The sequence below is a fragment of the Thamnophis elegans genome, chromosome 14, assembly GCF_009769535.1.
Source record: "Thamnophis elegans isolate rThaEle1 chromosome 14, rThaEle1.pri, whole genome shotgun sequence".
NCBI lineage: Eukaryota > Metazoa > Chordata > Lepidosauria > Squamata > Colubridae > Thamnophis > Thamnophis elegans.
In genome coordinates this window covers 37,015,099-37,036,849 of record NC_045554.1, presented here as the reverse complement: position 1 = coordinate 37,036,849, position 21,751 = coordinate 37,015,099, and the positions used below count along the sequence as shown (strand labels likewise).

Genomic DNA, 21,751 nt, shown 5'->3' with positions numbered 1-21,751 from the left:
AGTAGTAAAATTCAAAAAAAAAAATTACTACTGGTTTTGTGGGTGTGGCTTTGTCGGCATGGTGTGGTTTTCTGAGCGTGGTATGGCTTTTTGGGCATGGCTTGGTGGGCGTGGCAGGGGAAGGATACTGCAAAATCCCCATTCCCTCCCCATCTCAGTAACCTGCTTTCCAGCTCCATTCTCCTGTTCAGGGCAACAAAAGAAGATCAGCTGGGAGGCAGCAGGGGCGGGGCCAGCCTATTAGCCGGTTCTCCGAACTACTCAAAATTTCCGCTACCGGTTCTCCCGAACCTGTCAGAACTGGCTGAATACCATCTCTTTTCCTTACAACAGAATCAGGTTATTTTGGAGGAGATCCTTCTGGCCCTGAGAAAATCAGTGACTTTGCAAGAGTTGGAACTGGAAAACTGTGGCTTAAAATGGTAAGCAAAGGTGTTTGAACGGCAGCTTCCTTAGAAATTTAAGAAATAAAATTCTAAGCATGGTAAAAAGGTGGAAGCTTTCTGACAATTGAGTTTGCATTAGAGTAGCCGACTATGAGATCCCATCATTTAAAGCAACACTGTAAAAGAAACACTGCAGTTATTCAGAGGTGAGTAAACAATCTTGGAAAATAACCAAACAAAAGAATTCCAACCCACAAACAAAACAAAAAAAACAAAAACAATTTAATGAAAGAGAATGAATCATTGCTATTGGTGGTAGCAGCAATAAAATCTGTATACTGGCCGAGTCCCAATGACTCTGGGTAGTTCAACTAATTTTATTTGTTTTAAAACTACCTACTTTTACACAAGAGGGACATAGTGGTTCAGTGGCTAAGATGCTGAGCTTGTCGATCAGAAAGGTCGGCAGTTCAACGGTTCGAATCCCTAGCGCCACGTAACAGAGAGAGCTCCTGTTACTTGTCCCAGCTTCTGCCAACCTAGCAGTTTGAAAGCATGTAAAAATGCAAGAAAGAAAATGCCCCCACTAGTACAATGGTTATGAATAAAATTTTAGAAATAGCCGAAATGAATAGACTAACACTGCTGATTAATGAAAAAGAAGACACAGACTTCTATAAAGTCTGGGAGAAACTATACAAATGGTTTGATAAGAAAGACAATGAGAATTAAGATATATAAATGAGATATTTTATTAACTTAAAATAACTTAAGGAACAATTTAAAAGGAATTATGATATACAAAGACTAAGTAACAAATGAGATAAGATATATATTAGAGGTGAGAATTCACCTACAAGTAATATCTTTTTTTTTTTTTTTTTAAGAGAACTTTTTTATTTTTCTTTAAAAAAAAACAAACACAAATATGTCATCATTTGTCAATCATTAAGACATTGAAATACAATTTTTTTTGTTGTGTGTACCCCTCCCTCCCTCCACCCCCCCATCCCCCCTCCTCCTTCCCCCCCCGACTTCCCAGAACCCGTACACGGTATGGATTTTTAACTAACACAGTCTAAAATCTATTGAGAAAAAAGAAATAAAGAAATTAATGACATTCTAGATTGAACTTAGCTTCTTCTTACTGAACTAACTTTTAACAGTTTAAATCATTTCTGATCTTAAGCATAGGCTAACTGGAATTTCTTAGTCCCGTATTTATTTTGTATATAGTCAATCCATTTTTTCCAGTCTCGTTTATATCTCTCATTTGAATGATCTTTGAGATATGCCGATATTTTAGCCATTTCAGCTAAGTTTGTTACTTTCAATGTCCATTCTTGGATTGTAGGCAAGTCTTCCTTCTTCCAATATTGCGCCACCAACAGTCTTGCTGCAGTTATCAGGTGCAGAATCAAATTGGTCTCTACCACTGTAAAATCAGTACATATACCTAGTAAAAATAACTGAGGAATAAACTTTATCCTTTTTTAAAAAACATTTTGCATGACCCACCATATTTTTATCCAAAATGCCTTAACCTTTTGGCAGGTCCACCATATATGATAATTTGTAGCATCGAGAGAACCACACCTCCAACATTTAGGCTGTACATTCGGATACATAGAAGCCAACTTTTTAGGATCTAAATGCCATCTATAAAACATCTTGTAAAAATTTTCTCTCAGATTTTGAGCTTGTGTAAATTTCACATTTCTTACCCAAATTCTTTCCCATGTATCCAACATTATTGGTTCCTCAATATTTTGAGCCCATTTTATCATACAATCTTTAACTAATTCTGTTTCCGAATCCATCTGTATTAATACATTATATATCCTCTTTATATGCATTAAGCTTTGATCTCTTATTTGTTTAAACAGATTATCCTCAACTTGAATAAAGCCAATTTTTTGATCTATTTTCCACCTAGCCTGTAATTGCCCATACTGGAACCATGTTTGAACTACCTTCTCCTCTTTTAATACCTCTAAAGATTTTAATTGTAATACCCCCCTTTCCGAGGTAAGAAGCTGTCTGTAAGTAAATCTGTCCTGTTTTTGTGCTGTATTCATATTTTCAATTGCATGTCTAGGAATTGCCCACATGGGTATCTTGTCATTTAATTTATATTGGTATTTCTTCCAAACCCGCAATAAAGCATTTCTCAAAATATGACTTTTAAAGTTCTTATCCAATTTTTTGTTGAATAACAGGTAAGCATGCCAACCAAATACCAGATTGTGTCCCTCAATGTTCAATATTCTATCATTGGTTAAATGAATCCAATCACTAATTACAGATAATGCCACTGCATCATAATATAGTTTTAAATTAGGTAGTTTCAATCCTCCTCTCTCGCGTACATCTTGCATTATTTTCATCTTTACCCTCGGCTTCTTTCCTGCCCACACAAATTTGTTGATACCCTTCTGCCATTCTAAAAGGTTCGCATCTTTTTTAAGTATAGGTAACATTTGGAAAAGAAATAAAAATTTTGGTAAAATGTTCATTTTCACTGCCGCTATCCTGCCCAGCAAAGATAAGTGCAATTTCTCCCATTTTTTCATCTCTGTCTGTATGCTATGCCAAAGTGGTTCATAATTATGCTTATATAATTTCCCATTTGAAGTTAAAATGTTAACTCCAAGATATTTGACTTTTTTAACTACCTCACATCCTAGCATCACTCCTAATTCTTCCTTTTGTTTAATATTCATATTTATAGCTAATATTTTGGTTTTTCCTAAGTTTATTTTAAAGCCAGACACTTGACCATATTGATTAATCGTATTCATTAAAACCATACTGGATTCCTGCGGTTGTTCCAATATTATGACCAAATCATCCGCAAAAGCGCGGACTCTATATTCTTGCTGCCTAATCTTGATCCCTTTTAAACCATCCAAGCCCCGTATTTTATTCAACAATACTTCCAAAGTTATAATAAACAATAATGGGGACAAAGGACAACCCTGTCTTGTACCTTTTCCAATTTGAAAAGAGTCTGTTAAACTTCCATTGACTATGATTTGTGCTGTTTGCTGTTGGTATATTGCTTTAATTGACTGTAAAAAATTATCTCCTATCTGCATTTTTTGCAATATCTTCAGCAGAAATTGCCAGTTAACTCGATCAAAGGCCTTCTCAGCATCCAAAAATATAAACGCAGCAGGGATCTGGTTGTTCTTTCCCAAATATTCTAATGCATTAATAATTAATCTGACATTACTTTTCATCTGTCTCCCTTGTATAAAACCTGTTTGGTCCGTATGTATCAATTGTTGAATGACCAACATTAACCTATTTGCTAATATTTTAGTAAAAATTTTATAATCTACATTCAGTAATGAAATGGGTCTATAATTTTTGGGTTGAGTAGTATCTTGATCTTCTTTGGGTATCAAAGATATAAACGCTGTCTTCCAAGATGGAGGGACTTTACCTTCCGTTTGAATCATATTAAATAATTCTCTAAGAGGTTCTACCATTTCTAACTGTAAGTTTTTGTAGTAAACCGCTGTCAAGCCATCTGTACCTGGTGCTTTCCCTGGCTTTAATTGCTTAATTACCTGCAGGATTTCCCCCGAGGTTATTGGTTGATTCAATTTTTGCCTGTGTTCTTCTCTAACTGAAGGTATTTTCTCCTTGTCTAAATATTTGTCTATGTCTAAACCATTAATTTTATCCCCTTTATACAGTTCTGTAAAAAATTCCCAGAAAGCCTTTTGAATCTCTTCCTGTTGGAACACCTCCTTCCCTCTGTAAATCAGTTTAGATATATTTCGAGTTTTCCTTTTTTTCCTAATCTGATAAGCTAACCATCTGCCAGGTTTGTTTGCATTACAAAAAGTATTGTGTTTTGCATATAATAAATTAGTAGCTACCTGGTCAGAGATCAACATGTCAAATTGAGATTTTAATATGTTAATAGCTTCCTTAACCTTTGTATCGTCTGGTTTCCTTGTTAACTCCAGCTCTTTTCTCTTAATTTCCTCTTCCAGTTCTGTTCGTTTTAGCCCTTGCTTATTTCTATGTGTTTTATTTATATTCATCAAAACTCCTCTCATATACGCTTTGCTTGCATCCCATACAAATTCCATAGATGTACCCTTATTCATATTCAAAACAAAATATTCAGATAGTAATTTTTTACAATCATTAATATAGTTTTCATATCTAAATAAATTTTCATTCAGTCTCCAAAACCTTCTTGCCTGCACTACCCTTCCCAACTCCATCCAAACTGGGTTATGGTCCGAAAGGACTCTAGCTGCAATCTTTGTTTTCTTGACCCTAGAAAGCAAATCATTAGTGGTTAGAATAAAATCAATCCTTGAAAGGGATTGATGCCTGTCCGAGAAGAAAGTGAAGTCATATTCCTCTGCATTTCTTTCTCGCCAGATATCTCTCAATTCAAAATCATCCATAATGTCAAAGAAAGATTTGGGTAACTTTGCTCGCATCTTGGTATTTAGGCGGGAAATCTTCTTATCTCTCTTAGTGTCTATCACTCCATTCCAGTCACCCAATAGTATACAGGAACTATAGTCCCACTGTACTAATTTAGCATGAAGATTTCTATAGAATCTATCTTGCTGTTGATTGGGAGCATAAATTCCCAAAAGTAATGTCTTTTTCCCTTCTAAGATTAAGTCTAAAGCAATATATCTTCCGAAGGGATCTGCTTCTATTAATTCAGCTTTCATATCTTTTCTTAAGTATACAACTATACCATTCTTCTTTTCCATAGCAGAAGCTGCAAAATGTTGACCAAGTTTTGAGTTGATCAAATATTTTTGATCAGTTGACTTGATATGAGTTTCTTGCAAACAAATTACATCGTTCTTAAACTGTTTAAGATAATGAAATATTTTCTTCCTCTTCTGTGGAGAGTTCAGTCCGTTGACATTCCATGTTAAAATCTTAGTTGTCATCTTTGGTTGGTTGAAGCATTTTTAGAGCTTCCTGCACGGCCTGTTTAACCTTAGGTCTAGCTCCTCCCACTGCTTCCAGATTTGTTGTTGTAGTTCCTTGATCGATGGCCGATGATTGTTGATGCTGTTGCCTCTTAGCTTGTTTCTCCATACGTCTAGTAGTCATGCGGCTAGGTCTTGGTTCCATAACACCTTGCACTTCTAGAGAAGAGAGATGCTCCATCTTGTCTGGTGGTTGTGTAGTTTGCTGTCTATCCTGTCCTTCTTGTGGTCTTTCTCTAGGTCCAGATGGTGCAGGGTGTCCGGCCTTCAATATATTATAATAAAAATCTCGGGCTTTCCATACAGAGTTGAGGCGGTACCTTTGCTTATCAAATGTAAATATGATGCCAAATGGTGCATCCCATCTATACTGTATCTGACGATTTCTGAGTTCTTCGACCAAAAAAGCGTAGTCTCTTCTGGCTCTTAACATTTGAGGTGGTATCTCTTTCAAAACAGCCAGGTCTTGACCGCCAATTTGAAGCTTAGTGTTATAAGACGCTTGCAGTACCATATTTCTGAACTCTCTTGTAGTAAAATATATAACGATATCTCGAGGAAGCTGCTTCTGCTTTGCCAGCCAGGAGTTAACGCGGTAAGCTTTGTCAATTTGCCAGCCTTGGTTGGTCCCTGGTCTTCCCATCAGGCGGTCAAAAGCTTCCGATAGGATCTGTTTCAGGTTCTCCTGTTTCTCCTCACGCAGCCCCCTTACTCTTAATGCGAACTCCATTTGTCGGTACTGTATCATAATAATTTCTTTTTCAGCATTTTCCACTTTTTGTTCCACCACCTCTGTTTTCAATGTCAAGTTAGCATTGGCATCATTAAGAACCTCTAGAGTATCTTCCACTCCAGAAATATGTTCTGTTAATACAGTTACAAGACTCAGCATGTCGTCTCTAATTTTATCAACCTTAGCCTCAAATTTCTCATACAACTCCTGTTTAAGTCCTTTTATTTCACTTTTAATTTCACTTTTAATTTCTTCTTTCATTTCTTTTATTTCCTCTTTTCTCTCCTCTCTATTATCTCTAAATTTATCTTCCATTTTAATTGTCTGTGCATTAAGAGCCTCGCTTAGATTACTCAGAAAAAATTCTTTCGTTAACACATCCCCAGCAGGGGGCGTAGGAAGCGGAGGCTGCAGCTTTGTACCAGGCACTGAGGATGTGCCCCTGGAAGTAGAGGGTGACGACTTCAAGTTAATATTTGGTTTTGAGGCCATTTCAAAATTTGTCTGCCTGCAGTTAATAAAACTCTATTGCCTAAATATGCAGCTTTAAGTAAAGAGGCTTTTATTTTGAAGTTTAAGGCTTGGCAAAAGTTTCAGTGAGTAAACATTGTAACAAGACCGTTCAACAGATTCATCACCATTTAACTTCCAAATAAGCAAAGTTAATGAAGGAGTAAAATTCTTCTATTGTGAAACCAAAACATGTGATAAGCTATCTCTTTTGTTTTGAATTCTTTTGAAGTCTTGTGAGAATTAGCAAAAAGTGTTCGTTATTACCGGAGAAACCAGCCTGCTCGGCGCCATTTTAAAAGCCTCTGAGTAAATAATTTTTCGGAGGAGAAAAAGAGAAGAAGCTAAAATGTTGATAAGCAATTATTGTCCTCGCAGTAAAAGGATTCAGCTCGTGATAAGATTAAATCAAACAAAACTTAGAGCAGAGTGGGAGAGACCTACTTTGTCCTGCACAAGGCAGTTTGAAGTTCCCAGCACGGACAGCCGTTCTGCCTTGGGCTAGCCCCCCTTTCCTTGCAAGCACAAAAGCTGCAAAAATCGAAGAGCATTTGCCAGCAAAACAGTTTCTTCTTTCCCTCTTGCCTGAAGGATAAGAAAACCTGATAAGACGTCAGATGGAAGATCCTCTAATCAGGTACGTAGCCAGGAATTCGGAGGCAGCTGATTTTTTGCTGCTTCCACCAGTAAGCTCCTCCCAGGAAGTCCACCTACAAGTAATATCAATAGACTACAGTGTTGAAAAAACTTTGACGATCTGATAGGAAAAATCCGTTATGAATACCTGCATCGAATTAGTAATCTAGCTTCATACTGTTTCTTTTTTTTCCTTTTTTTCTTCCCTCTTTTCTTTTCCCTTTCCTTTACTTACTTACCTTAGGTAGATATGTAGATAGGCAAGGTGAGATGAACTATGTATATATAAGTATGAACTTTTGCCATTTGTGTTGTAAACATGTAATGAGTTCTATTTCCTTTTTTGTATTTTGTAAACCTTGCCTTTTTTACAACCTTTAATTAAAAAAAAAAAAAATTTAAAAAAAATGCAAGTAGAAAAATAGGGACCACCTTTGGTGGGAAGGCAACAGCGTTCCATGCGCCTTCGGTGTTTACTCAGGCCAGCCACATGACCATGGAGATATCTTCGGACAGCGCTGACTCTTTGGCTTTGAAATGGAGATGAGCACTGCCCCCTAGAGTCGGGAACAATCAGCACATATGTGCGAGGGGAACCTTTACCTTTTACTTTTACACATAGCTACGTTATAATTTTGGAGAAACCAGGATACGGTATTTTCAGTTATCCATGTTGTGCACAAATGCAGCCCATCCACCGCACTGAAAAATTCAAGCACTTGTGTAGGCTTAGAAGGACATTCATGGTTCCAGGTTGACTTTAGCTGTTTTTCTAGGTTACGTTTATACGTTAATTGGAAGCCAAATCAGAAATCAATCCTATCCAATTGGAGTGTGGTCAACAATTCTGCTCAACCTCCTTGTGATCACAAATTCTTCTTCCAACTTTCCATTGAGTGTACCCCAAACCACCGTCTGTCTCTCAATCTCAAAGCTGGAAGGGAGGTCAAGGATAGTCCTCAAAGTTATACTTTATGCATGATTGTACGTTTGGTCTCCTTTCCTCCCTTTCTCCTCAACCCCGCCCGGGTTTCATAAACGTTTGATATACTTTGGAAGCACAGAATGAAAGGAAAACCCATTAAATCTGGAATTGTTGTCAAGCACTTGAATTCCAAGGACTATCTCCCCATCCATGGTGCTTGAGTTGGGTTGTGAAAAATATGCCATGGATAAGACCCAGCACCTCAAAGGAGGGAGTAAACTACAGACAACTACAAATATTTGCTTGCAGCCTTGTAGTACATCTCTCGGCATGGATTCTTTGCTATTATGTGAAATTGTCTCTCTTTCGCAGTGACTTTGCACAGCAGATGGCCCTCGTCCTTCAAGAGTATCCAGATTCTGCATTAAACAGCCTTAATCTCTCTAGAAACCTCCTGGAGGACCGAGGTAGGATATTCCCAATGTCTCAGCACATGCTTTGAAGTAGGATTCAGATTCCCATAATCTGGCCATACAAATGGATTAGATACATCACTACTGTTCAGCTTTCTCAACTGTCGTATAATTAAAATAGAATCAAAAAATAGATAGAATCAACTTGCTTCCAGAAGTTGTGAATGCTCCAACCCTGGAGGTTTTAGGAAGATGTTGGATAACCATTTGCCTGAAGTGGTGTAGGATTTCCTGCCTAAGCAGTGGGTTGGGCTAGAAGACCTTCAAGGTCCCTTCCAACTCTGTTATTCTATTCTATTCTATTTTGAATTCTATTCTATTCTAAAATGGTATGATAGAAATGGATCTGAAATTGCTGATGGGATTATATAGCCAGGGCTATGGTGCCATCTTCCTCCACACATTGGAGGGTACCCACACATGGAGGAGCCTGTGGAGAGTTGGTGCTATGGTTAACATGTTGATCAGATCTAGGGAGATTCAGATTCAAGCCCACATTTAGACATGGAAATCTATTGGGGGAATTTAAGCCAATTACGGCTGGATCTCATATGGGTGTAGGCATCTGTATGAACTTGCTCATGTATCCTTCACAATAGAAGCCTGTGATACAGTATAAGCGGATAACTACTAAACGGTGGTTTACACCATCTCTATGACTTGCCTATGGCTGACTTACTCTGCCTACAGGTATCATAGCTCTAAGCCAGACCTTCGAGCAAAGGAACAAGGGTTTCCAGTCCTTGATCATCGCAAAGACTTCTGTGACTCAGAAAGGTAAGTCCCATCCTTGTTCTTCTCTCTAAAGCTTCTAATGATGATTCCATCTGTCTGAAATCCACAAACTCTCTTTTTCACTGGATCACTATTGCTGTCCTACTGTGAGATCTATCCAGTGGTGGGATTCAAATTATTTTACTACCAGTTCTGTGGGCGTGTCAAAGTGGGCATAGCAGGGGAAAGATGCTGCAAAATCCCCATTCCCTCCCCACTCCTGGGGAAAGGTTACTGCAAAATCCCCACTCCCTCCCCACCCCACTAACCTGCTTTCCAGCTCCATTCTCCTGTTCAGGGCAACAAAAGAAGATCAGCTGGGAGGCAGCATGGGCGGGGCCAGCCTATTAGCCGGTTCTCCAAACTGCTCAAAATTTCCGCTACCGGTTCTACCGAACCTGTCAGAACTGGCTGAATGCTATCTCTGGATCTATCACTGTGACTGGGGGCAGTTTTAGTTTTAGTTTTAGTTTTAGTTTTAGTTTTAGTTTTAGTTTTAGTTTTAGTTTTAGTTTTAGTTTTAGTTTTAGTTTTAGTTTTAGTTTTAGTTTTAGTTTTAGTTTTAGTTTTAGTTTTAGTTTTAGTTTTAGTTTTAGTTTTTTTAGTTTTAGTTTTAGTTTTAGTTTTAGTTTAGATTAGTGTCATTGCAAATCGTACAATGAAAATAAAAGCAATCTTCATTGTACATTATAACTATAAAAATAAAAACCCAAACACACATCCTTCACATGCTGTATAATTGAAATTGAAAACCCAATATTGCATTAATATTACACTATACTGTAGAATTCAGTATAGTTACTGCCCTGTGATAGAAGCTGTTTTTCAGCCTATTCATCCTTGTTTTTATTATCCTGTACCGTCTGCCAGATGGTAATAGTTCAAAAAAAAAGGTGTCCAGGATGAGATCGATGTTTAAGAATGTTTTGAACTTTCTTAAGGCGGTGGGAGCTCTAAAGCTCTTCCAAAGAGGGGAAGGGCAACCAATTTTACTTGCATAAACTGTAGCTTGTTCAGCTCACAGTATATTGAAATCCAACATTGTGCACATTCCTTCCCCCAAATTTTCTCTAAAATTATTTCTTTGAGAGGAAGTTCCGAACGAAATTCTCTGTCATGTAATATGAATAGAGCCTGAAGAATTTCTCTGCCCAGGTGTGTTCTTAACATTATATTTTTGACCGTGTCTTGCTAGGAATGATGGCCTTGTGTCAATCTTTGGTCAACAATGGACAATTCAGAACCAGCATTTCCCATTTGGACCTCTCTGGAAATCCAGGAAGTTTGTTGGCTGAAGGTGGAAATGTAAGTGTGACTGACCTATGGGAGCAGTTTAACAAGCTTTCAAGAAGAGACTGGACTGCCATCTGTCAGAAATGGTGTAGGGTCTCCTGCTTGGGGGGGGGGGGTTGGGCTAGATGACCTACAAGGTTCCTTCCAACTCTTTCAATCTGTATTGTATTAAATAATCCTGCCTTCTTCACTCCTTAGAACAGAGAGAAACAGATAATCCTAGTTCTCAGGTGAGTTTTGTTAAATGGGTTGTGAGTTTTGCCCCAATTGATGACTTTTACGACTTTTCTTGCCACATTCATTAAGTGAACCACTGCGATTGTTAAATGAGTAACACCATTGTTAAGTGAATCTGGCTTTCCCATCAGTTAGAAGGTCACAACAGCGGATCACGTGATCACCTGAGACGCTGCAACATGTGAACCTTTTGTCAGGCATCTAAATGTAAATCACATGATACGCGGGGATGCTGTAACAGTCATAAGCGTTGTCGCCCACCAGCAGTCAGTGGAGCTGGTGGCAGACTCAGGCAGTGAAGAGGTGGGGGAGAAACATGGGCCAATCCTGGAGTTTGGGGAAGGCTATGATGAGGGCTCTGTGTTGGAAGGAGAGATGGGGCCAGGGCCGTCCGACAATTATCAGCTGCCTTTGGAGTTGGAGATCAGTGGGGCAGAAGAACAGCTGGAGCTTGTTCCCGATGTGCGCGTGCGCAGAGCTGCCAAGAGAAGGGAACAGTTAAGGAACAAGGGCTGACTCAGGAGTAAAGGTACAGGTGGATGGTGAATGGCCCTTCCCATAGGGAATAAGGAGGAGCAAAAGGGGAGTGGAGTTCGCAGTGGACAATTAATTCTATTCATTAGTGTGAAGATTTATTCCTGACTCTCAGAGACTCCTTGCCAAGTATTTTCTTGTACAGCGTTGCATTTGGAAGATATCAGCCTGGCAGCTCTCCAAGGCTGATAAGGTCTGTGGTTGTAAACTCACCCTTGAAAGACTGTTTGCCGGGACTTTGCTGGATGTGAATGAGTGGAATTCACATTAGCTTAATAAAAAGGGGTTTTGTCGGGACAAGGAGTCTGCTTGGTGATTTGGTGAAGCCTAGGTCAGAACAATAGGTATGAAAAATGGTCATGTCCCCTTTTTCAGTGCCATTTTAGCTAAGCAAACTGTTGTAAGTTGAGGACTACTTGTAGTAAGGATTAGATGGGAAATGAAACCTGTGTGATGAAAAGACAAATTAAGTCTGTGTTATGTGGTGATTGGTGGCAGTTAAATAACTGATACGCTTTTGTCTGGTTATAGCCAAAGGCACTGCAATTCAAGCATACGAAAGGAATGTTAAAATGCAGAGGCATTTCAGTTTAATTGCTCCCAAACCAATAAAAGGAGATTTCAAAACATAAAACCATTTCACATGCTCATATCCTTTGCACTCAACTGTATCCCACAAGAGAAAAATTGCTCTCAATTTTCTGGCTATTTCAGCAAACTTTGCAGCCAGCTCAGTGACTACATAGTTTTCACCCATCAGAGATTTTATGTCTATCAGTATCTGAGGAGCCGTTCTAATTGTTTACAAAATGTTCCTTGTAGAATTGACACATAATTGGTGAAAGAGTAAATAAGGCAAAATATTTGTGGTTTCCCCCCAATGAAAGAGAGATGACATTCACAGTTCACTGGTTTTGCTTGTACACCTGAAACAATTTCCCTACTAATTAAATAGAATTGTGGTGGGAGATAGAACTGCTATGGCTTTTTAAATGTTATCTTTTAAACTGAATTTATGCCATGGGTCATTTGATCAATGCTGTGATAGTTTTAATATTGTTCCACCCACTACCATCCTGCTTATCTAGGTAAGACAGTGGATTGAAAGCCTGCACTTTGTGGTGTGACACAATCAAGTCCATATTTAGTTCATTCCTTACAAGTAAAGGGGAATATTTTAGTGAATTAAGATCACATTTAATGGCTGAAGAATTGAGAAGTGAGATAATGACCAGATCATTCATCGTGTTGTTGTTGTTAGTTGCAAAATCGTGTCCGACCCATCGCGACCCCATGGCCGATGTTCCTCCAGGCCTTCCTGTTCTCTAGCATCCTCTGGAGTCCATTTAAGCTCATGTCTACTGCTTCGGTGACTCCAGCCAGCCACCTCATTCTCTGTCGTCTCCTTCTTTTGCCCTCCATCTTTCCAAGTATTAGGTTCTTCTCCAGTAAGTCCTTCCTTCTCATTAGGTGGCCAAAGTACTTGAGTTTCCTCTTCAGGATCTGGCCTTCCAAAGAGCAGTCAGGGTTGATCTCCTCTAGGACTGACCGGTTGGATCGCCTTGCAGTCCAAGGGACTCGCAGGAGTCTTCTCCAGCACCAGAGTTCAAAGGCCTCCATACTTTGGAGCTCAGCCTTCCTTATGGTCCAACTTTCACAACCATCCATTGCAACTGGGAAAACCATAGCCTTGACTATACATCATTCATCATAGTGAAGCCAACAAAGAGTTTGATTTTTTTTAAAAAAAATCTATTTTAAAATCTTGTGCTATAAGTTAAATCAGCACCACTGATTTTAAACAGTCACATGGCCAAAATTCAGCAGAAAGTTTCTTTAAATGTCAGTCCCAAAAATGATTGACCATTGTGTCACGTTGCACCCTTTCTTAAGCTACCCCAATCTTAAAATTTTTTGGCTCTGTAAAGATAGTTCCATGAAGGCTGGAAACATCACTATGATGCTCAAGCAGAATTATAATCTCATAAAATCATTTCACAGCAGGCTCCATTTCTGAACGCTTCAGGGGTAGGTAATATTAGAATAGAGTAGAATAGAATAGAATAGAATAACAAAGTTGGAAGGGACCTTGGAGGTCTTCTAGTCCAACCCCCTGCTCAAGCAAGAGACCTTATACCATTTCAGACAAGTGGCTGTCCAATCTCTTTTAAAAAGCCTCCAGTGATGAAGCACCCACAACTTCTGGAGGGAAGCTGTTCCATTGATTAATTGTCCTAACTGTCAGGAAATTTCTCCTCAGTTCTAAGTTGCTTCTCTCCTTGATTAGTTTCCACCCATTGCTTCTTGTTCTACACTCAGGTGCCTTGGAGAATAGTTTGACTCCCTCTTCTTTGTGGCAGCCCCTGAAATATTGGAAGACTGCTATCATGTCTCCCGTAGTCCTTCTTTTCATTAAACTAGACATAGTCAGTTCCTGCAACCGTTCTTCATATGTTTTAGTCTCCAGTCCCCTAATTATGTACAGGTGGTCCTTGACTTATAGCCATTTGTTTAGCAACCGTTAGAAACTTACCGTACAACAGAAATGAAAAAAAAGTGACTTGCAATCAGTCCTGACGCTTATGGCCATGTAATCAAAATTTGGATTTATTTATTTAGAAAATTTATATTTTCTGCCTAATTGCACACGGCGACTCAAGGCGGCTTACAAGAATATAAAAACTCCATATAAAGGAAATAATAATAATAAAAGGGAAAATAATAAAATAATAAAAAAAACATCCACTCCTCCGTGACAACACACAATCAATTCAACCATTTAATGGACTCCATCCCACTCTGGGTTCCCCAGGCCCACTGGCAAAACCATGTTTTCAGGGCCTTCCAAAAGAGGGTTAGAGTGGAGGGCCATTTTAATCATCAACTGGGGGGGTGAAGTTCCAGAGAGAGGGAGCCATGACAGAGAAGGCCCTTCTTCTGGGTCCCACCCGGTATATCTCCTCAGGGGACGGGACCCGTTGGGGACAGAAACCACAACATTCCTTGCCTCCCTGCTTTAGTGGGGAGTAGATGTTTGGCAACTGGCAATACAGCATCCCAGGAGGGATCACCATTTGCGACCTTCCCAGCTGGCTTCCAACAAGCATAACCAATGGGGAGAGCCAGATTTGCTTAATGACCACAAGATTCACTTAAGAACTGCAGCGATTCGTTTAACAATGATGGCAAGAAGGGCAGTAAAATCGGGCAGCACTCACTTAAGAATCGCCTTGTTTAGACATGTGTTGTGGCCTGGCAGGAGCCGTTGGAGCTGCCGCCAGACTCCGACAACGAGGGGTCTTATCAGTCGGCCCTGGAGGAGGTGGAGGACCCTGGACAGGGTTCCGACTCCGAGCAGGGCAAGGAGAGACTGGTTGGCCACCAGGTGGCATCTGAGCCTTGGATCAGTGAGTGATCCAAGAGACAAACGTGATTGATCCAGAAAACACCTGTGAGTTGTTACGGGATGCACGCCGTCGAAGGGCTACTCGGCATTAAGAACAACGGAGTAATGACAAGAGGTGATTACGCTCAGCTGACGCTCATTAAGATCCTCTCCTGGTTATAAAAGAGACTGCTTGTGCCACGCCCTTCTGCAGAAGTCAACGTTAAGGATGAACAAGAAACAAACTTGGCAGGCTGGATTGCTGCCAGAGTTTGTTTGCATTGCTGCCAAATTTTGTAGGACTTGCTGCCAGAGTGCTTATCTCCTTATTTATGTGGCTTGCAGCCAACGAGAGTCTGGACTGATTAAAAGAAACATTCTCATTTACTTTGGTTTTGGCTTTCGTTCCTGGATGGAGGATGGGGGGCAGAACAGGCACGGAAAAATTCTGGCCCTGAATTGTGGTTGTACGTTGACATCATAGAAGTTATTAACAAGAGCACAGTAGCAATTTCTCTGTCCTTCTGTCTCTTTTTTTCCCAGGGCTTGTTTTCCTTCCTGAATGAGCCAAATGCTTTGGGTCATCTCGATCTCTCTGGGTCAGACTGTGCTCTGGACATGGTGAGCAACTACTGTAGCAACCATTGTTTCCGATCCTCCAGGGATGTGTGATATTCTGTCCTTTTATTTTGGCATCATTTTGGTGAAATCCATCATGACTGCAAAGATTGTCATGAACCCCTGTAGTAAAAGGACAGGGAACCCTCGTTCTGTTAAGCCAGCCAGCTTCTCCGTGAGTTGACTTGTTTCTCCCCATGTCCCTGGCTATTTTTATTTTCCTCTTGCCAGCTCTTTGGTGCCTTGGCCGGTGGATGCTGTGTAAACCTGACTCATCTGAATATCTGCAAGAACGTTTACTCTCACAAGTAAGAGCCTGAAATGTTTTGCTAAACTTCTCCGACTGTGCTGTGGCCCACCAGTGACAAGCAGAGCTGGCAGCAGATTCGGACAGTGAGAAGGTTGGAGAAGAACATGGGCCAGTCCTGGAGTCTGGGGAAGGCTCTGATGATGATGGCTCTGTGTCAGAGGCAGAGAGAGAGCCAGGGCCGTATGCCAGTTATCAGCTGCCTTCAGAGTACGACATCAGTGAGGCAGACGAACAGCTGGAACCTGTTCCCAGTGTGTGCATGAGCAGAATTGCCAGACGAAGGGAACAGCTAAAGAACAGGGGTTGACTTGGGAGTAAGGCCACAGGGGGAGGGTGAATGCCCCCTCCCAGAGGAAATAAAAGAGAAGCGAAAGGGGAGTGGAGTTTGCAGGAGACAGTTAGTTTGCTTAATTAATACATGACTCTCTGAAACTCCTTGCCAAGTTCTGCAGATATCACCTGGCAGCTCTCCAAGCCAGATAAGGTCTGTGGCTGTAAATCCTCCCTTGAAAGACTGGATGTGAATGAGAAGAATTCAAAGTAAATTAATAAAAGGGGTTTTTCTCGGGACAAGGAGTTTGCTTAATGCTCTTGGGAAGCCTCAGTCAGAACAGGCTGGGGGGACAGGTTGGTGAAGGGGGTGGCCTGCCAGTCGCTAGCAGAGTCAGTGTCATGTAGTAAACCGGTACAGAACTGGTAGTAAAAATGCTACTGGTTCGCCCAAACTAATAGTAAAAAAAAATGCTTTAAATTTTTTAAAAGTTTTTTTAAAAGCACAGCTAATCATCAGAACTTTTTAAAAACTTTTTTAAAGTATCTTTTTTTACTACCGGGCAAAATGCTAAAAAAATAGTTTAAAAAATAGGTTCCAATGATCAACTGTGACAATTGGCTGTGCCGATTGTTGGAACCTTTTTGTGTGTGTGTGAAGTCCAGCTGCTTTTGCATTGTGTGTGAGTCAGTTGTGTTATTTTTGTGTAAAGTGTGATAGTCGGTTTTTGAACTCTCTGTGACTCTGTGAGGTTCCTGCTTGTTTCCCGCCTGGTCACATGACTACCAAGCCACACCCACCCAATCACATGATCCCCAAGCCATGCCCACAGAATTGGTAGGGAATTTTTTTGAATTTCACCACTGCTTTAGAATGGGGCTGGGGGTGGGGGTGGGGGGAACTAGAACACATATGATCCATCATTTTGAAGCAGGATGAAGGTGCTTTCCATTTTAAAATTACTTTTGGCTTCCGAGATCTCCAAAGGGTTAAACTGGAGATGGAGGCCCAAAATTATTTCGGAATTTTAATCAAACTGGCTCTCCGCTGCATAAAAGATTTGCCTTGCTCCTGATGCAAGTTGAAGCTCTGATCTTGAGGATGTAATCATGGTACGTGTTTGTAATGTAGATCTTGAGAATAATCTCTGCCAGAATTTGCATTTGCACATTAAATCTTGGCGGTCCAGAATCATTTGCGTCCCCAAGACACAGTCTACAGTAGCAATATTTCTTCTACGCAGCTTCATGCCACCAACATCTTCTACTTGGTCTCTACTAGCCTTTCGTGCTTCGCAGGGAGCTGCCAAGCAACCATTGACAAATGCCTTATTACTGAGACAAGAAAAAGGGTTGCTCTCTCTCTCTCTCTCCAGATTGTTAAGCTGAGAGCAACTCTATGCAAGAACGGCAATAGCCACCAGGCTGTGAAATTTGAAAAAGTGATGGATGAATCTATTCATTTTTATTTCCATCCTTTTTTTTTCAGTCTTCTGTTGATCTGGTTAGAGCAGGGGTCCTCAGACTTTTTAAACAGGGGGACAATTCACAGTCCCCCCCAGACAGTTGGGGGGCTGGACTGGGCGGGCGGGCGTGGCTAGGTGGTCAGGTGACTGGATGGGTGTGGCCCAGTGGTGGATTTCAAAAATTGTTCAAACCTACTCTGTGGGTGTGGCCTCCTTTGTGGGAGTGGCTTGCCGCCCATGTAACCGGATGGGAGTGGCTTGCCCCGCCCATGTGACCGGATATGAAGATGCCGGCGACACTTGTCAGAACCACCTTAAATTACCTCACACACAGCGCTGGCATGCGTAAGAATATGATGTAAACTTGTTTTTTAAAAGGCATCTTTGGTTTGCGTTAAAACAACTTCAACATACACAATGTTCTGATTGCACCACAAACGCATTAGTCATCCTTACCTTTCACAGAGGCACTGAGTTTTATAAATATGAGCATGATAGTGTAGAATAATCATATCCAAGGACCAGTGGTGGGTTTCAAAAAATTTTGGAACCTCTTCCGTAGGTGTGGCCTGCTTTCCGGGTCCACTGGTAGAACCTCTTCTAACTGGTTCGGTAGATTTGACGAACCGGTTCTACCGAATAGGTGCGAATTGGTAGGAACCCACCTCTGGTGTGGCCAATTTAGTAGTCGATTAAAGAATACACACAAATTAACCTTTAGTTTCTTATGCTCATGCTTATGAATGAATTGTTCCCTGCAAAAGCCCACTCCTCGTTCGCTCTTCTTTTGTTTCCCATGGGAAGGGCCAAACGCCTCCAAGGTGTGGCTTTACTCTTCAGCCAATCCTGCTTCCTTAGTTGTTCTTGTGGTACTCAATTACTGCCATTTCCTGGAAGAGATGCGATTGCTCTCCAAGAGTTGGTGGCTCCTCACATAATTTTTTTTAAATTGAAATTTTTTGAAAAAAAAAAGGCTTTTACAAATATTTACCTCCCCTCCCCCACCCTCCCCACCCAGACCCAACCCCCCCAAACCTCCCCCCCCCCGACTTCCCAGAACAAATACAGGGTATAAATCTTTAACAAAGATGTTCTAAAATAAACTTTTTTAAAAAAAGTTAGTATCATCTTTCATATGAGCTTTAACTCCTCTTTTGTTAGGCTAACTCTAAACAGATTATATCATTCCTTGCTTCTTCAGTCATAAACTATCTGGAATTTCTTAGTCTCGTATTTATTTTGAATATAGTCAATCCATCTTCTCCACTCCAGTTTATATCTCTCATTTGAGTGGTCCTTAAAATATGCTGTTATTTTAGCCATCTCTGCTAAGTTTGTAACTTTTAATGTCCATTCTTGAATAGTAGGCAAATCTTCCTTCTTCCAGTATTGCGCCACCAACAGTCTTGCTAAAATTTAGGAGCCAACCATTTTTTTTTTCCTCCTCAGAAAATCCAGAGGTGATCCTTTTGCAATCAGCCAGTTCTTCAGCCAGGCCTCTGCTCTACAACACGTTTCCTTGTCTGGAACCAAGCTTCCACCAGAGGCTCTAAGGTAAAGGAGAGGTGAAAACTTTGAGCTCTCTGAGGGGAGAGACAGAAATATGACATAGGGGCCACGACGTGGGACAAACTGCATTGAGGAATGTGTCAAGGAGAGAGTTGGCTAATTCTCCGCTTGTTTCCTTTTTGGTTTTTCTTAGATCGTTGCTTCAGGCTTTAGCCAACAACACCCAACTGAAGACCCTGTCCCTGGACCTCAGTAGCTGTGAGGTAAACAGTGATTTCCTAGGAAGCCGTTCTGATTGATGGTGGAAGAGCCAGTTCCAGAAATTTGAAAGGAAAAAGCTGGAAATACACAGGGAACACAGTATTACAGTCCCCCTTCTCCCCTTGAGATTCATCAGGGAGACTAAGGGGAAGTCATTCTATGGAGATTCTCGGTCACCCAGGTCTCAGTTGTCCCAAAGGGGCTTTTTAAAGAGGCAACTGGACTTTCTGTTTTTTCTTCGAAGACGTTTCATTCTAAATGTATTTCCCGTCACTGAGAAGACTGGGCTTCCAAGATTCCATTAGGCAGATGCCATTTTTTTTTTTTTTTTGCAAAAAATTGCAAACCGATAATAGCCTTTTTGTTATTTAAATCGAGCCAAACAGAAAAGGTTTGTTTAGAAAGATTGTGTTTTAATCAGTTTTATTCATTAAAGCAACCGCCTCTTTTTTCAGGTTGGTCTGGAAAAAAAAGTGCGCCTGCTTTAATGAAAAACGATTTAAAAAGCTATGCAATGTTTATGCAAAGTTTATGCAACGTTTATGGCACTTATGCAATGGCTACAATACTTCTTTTGAATCATTGGGGGGGGGCTACTTCAGGGGGGGGCGGCTGGAGGTCCACACGGGTTTGGGTGATCCTCTAGCTAGGATTCTGCCCAGTTCAGCAAACCTTCAAATAGCTGGCCATGCCCACCCCACCCCACACCTCCCACCCACCCTGACCCTCCCATGCAGCCCATTCATCATGCCAGGTAAGTGCAGGGCCCACGCAGAGGCCCTGGAGAGGGAGAAAAATAGGCCTACCGGAAGTCCGGAAACAGGTCCGTTTCTGGCCTCGGGAGGGCCTCTGGAGACTGGGGGAAGCAGTTTTTGCCCCCCCCCCCCGAGGCTCAAGGAAAGCACCTCAACCCCCACCGTGATGCAGGAGGCCGACTAGGCCATGTCCACCATAACTACGCCCACCCAGTAATGGGGCAGTGGACCTGGGTACTTGAGAGACCGCCTGCTGCCAATTACCTCCAATAGACCGATTAGATCCCACAGATTAGGCCTCCTCCAAATTCCATCCGCCGGCCAATGCCGACTGGCGACTACCCGGAGGAGAGCCTTCTCTGTGGCTGCTCCGACCCTCTGGAACGAGCTCCCTGTGGAGATTCAAACCCTCACCACCCTCCAGGCCTTCCGCAAAGCCCTTAAAACCTGGCTGTTCTGACAGGCCTGGGGCTAAAGAGCTTTTGCCCCCCCCCCTCGAATGGTATGGTTGTTGTGTGCTTTTAAGTTGTGTATTGTTCTGTTCGTCTTTTTTATCCTTTATCTGTACCCCCTTCCCTGACTTGGATTGTGAGCTGCCCTGAGTCCCCTTCGGGGAAAAGGGCAGCATATAAATGCAATAAATTCAATTCAATTCAATTCAATTTTTGAAGCCCACCCCTGGGCTATGTCTGCCATGAGAAAAAGAGACCGGTTGAATTTGGAAGATCGGCTCTACTCAGGGCTGGGTTTCGACCGGTTCGCACCGGTCCCTGCGATCCGGTTGGTCGCCGAACCCGGAAGTAAGTAACTTCTGGGAACGGCAAAGCCCCCCCCCCGCGCCCGCGCGCGCCCGCACACCCGCGCCCGCTCCTTACCCGGTTTTTTCGAATTTCGCGCTTTCCACGCATGCGCAGAACGCCTGCGCGATCCTCCAGGAGCAGCTGGAGCATCGCGCAGACGCTAGTATGCATGCGCGCGCTGCGCGCGTGCGCGAGGACGCCGCGTGCGTGCGTGAGGACGCCACGTGCGTGCGTGAGGACGCCGCCGGCCTCGTTCCAACCAATCCGGTTGGAACGGGGCGAGAAACCCACCCCTGGCTCTACTATTTGTTCCTAGTCATAATAATTCCGTGCACTCTCCACGTTGGGAGATATCTGTCAATAGACATAAGCTGCTTTCAATGGCTGCAGAGAAGATAGATTGATTTTAGAAGCTTCTGAAAATTAAATGGATCATGGTTTTTCTGAATAACTCATTGTTACTACAACAAAACTATCTGACCCTCACTTACTATGATCTTCATTCCATAGCTGAGCTCGGCAGGAGCCCAAGTGATCCAGGATCTGATATCAGATGCCAGTTCAATCTGTGACTTGAATTTGTCAGACAACGGTAGGTCTATTTGTTCTCTGCCAGCCTGTTGAGATAATAAGAGGAGGGTGATGTTTCCTACATTTTTCATCCTGACATTAACCCAAGCGGTTGTCGCTCTATCTGGATGGTGGTCAGTCCAATAATCTGTGGAGACTCTAGAAAGAGTGCAGAGAAGAGCAACAAAGATGATTAGGGGACTGGAGGCTAAAACATATGAAGAACGATTGCAGGAACTGGGTATGTCTTGTTTAATGAAAAGAAGGACTAGGGGAGACATGATAGCAGTGTTCCAATATCTCAGGGGTTGCCACAAAGAAGAA

General features: G+C 41.6%; 1 protein-coding gene across 1 annotated transcript in view; it reads left to right on the top strand.

Moving 5' to 3' along the window:
- CARMIL2 (capping protein regulator and myosin 1 linker 2) overlaps positions 1–21,751 on the top strand; it is a 96,980-nt gene that overhangs the window by 22,670 nt on the left and 52,559 nt on the right. Inside the window, exons 10-18 of the mRNA XM_032231128.1 lie at positions 334–422; positions 8,545–8,639; positions 9,336–9,422; positions 10,615–10,724; positions 15,412–15,489; positions 15,718–15,794; positions 18,982–19,086; positions 19,235–19,304; positions 21,368–21,449. Of these exons, the coding sequence (XP_032087019.1) occupies positions 334–422; positions 8,545–8,639; positions 9,336–9,422; positions 10,615–10,724; positions 15,412–15,489; positions 15,718–15,794; positions 18,982–19,086; positions 19,235–19,304; positions 21,368–21,449 (793 nt within the window). The remainder of the gene's footprint in view (positions 1–333; positions 423–8,544; positions 8,640–9,335; positions 9,423–10,614; positions 10,725–15,411; positions 15,490–15,717; positions 15,795–18,981; positions 19,087–19,234; positions 19,305–21,367; positions 21,450–21,751) is intronic.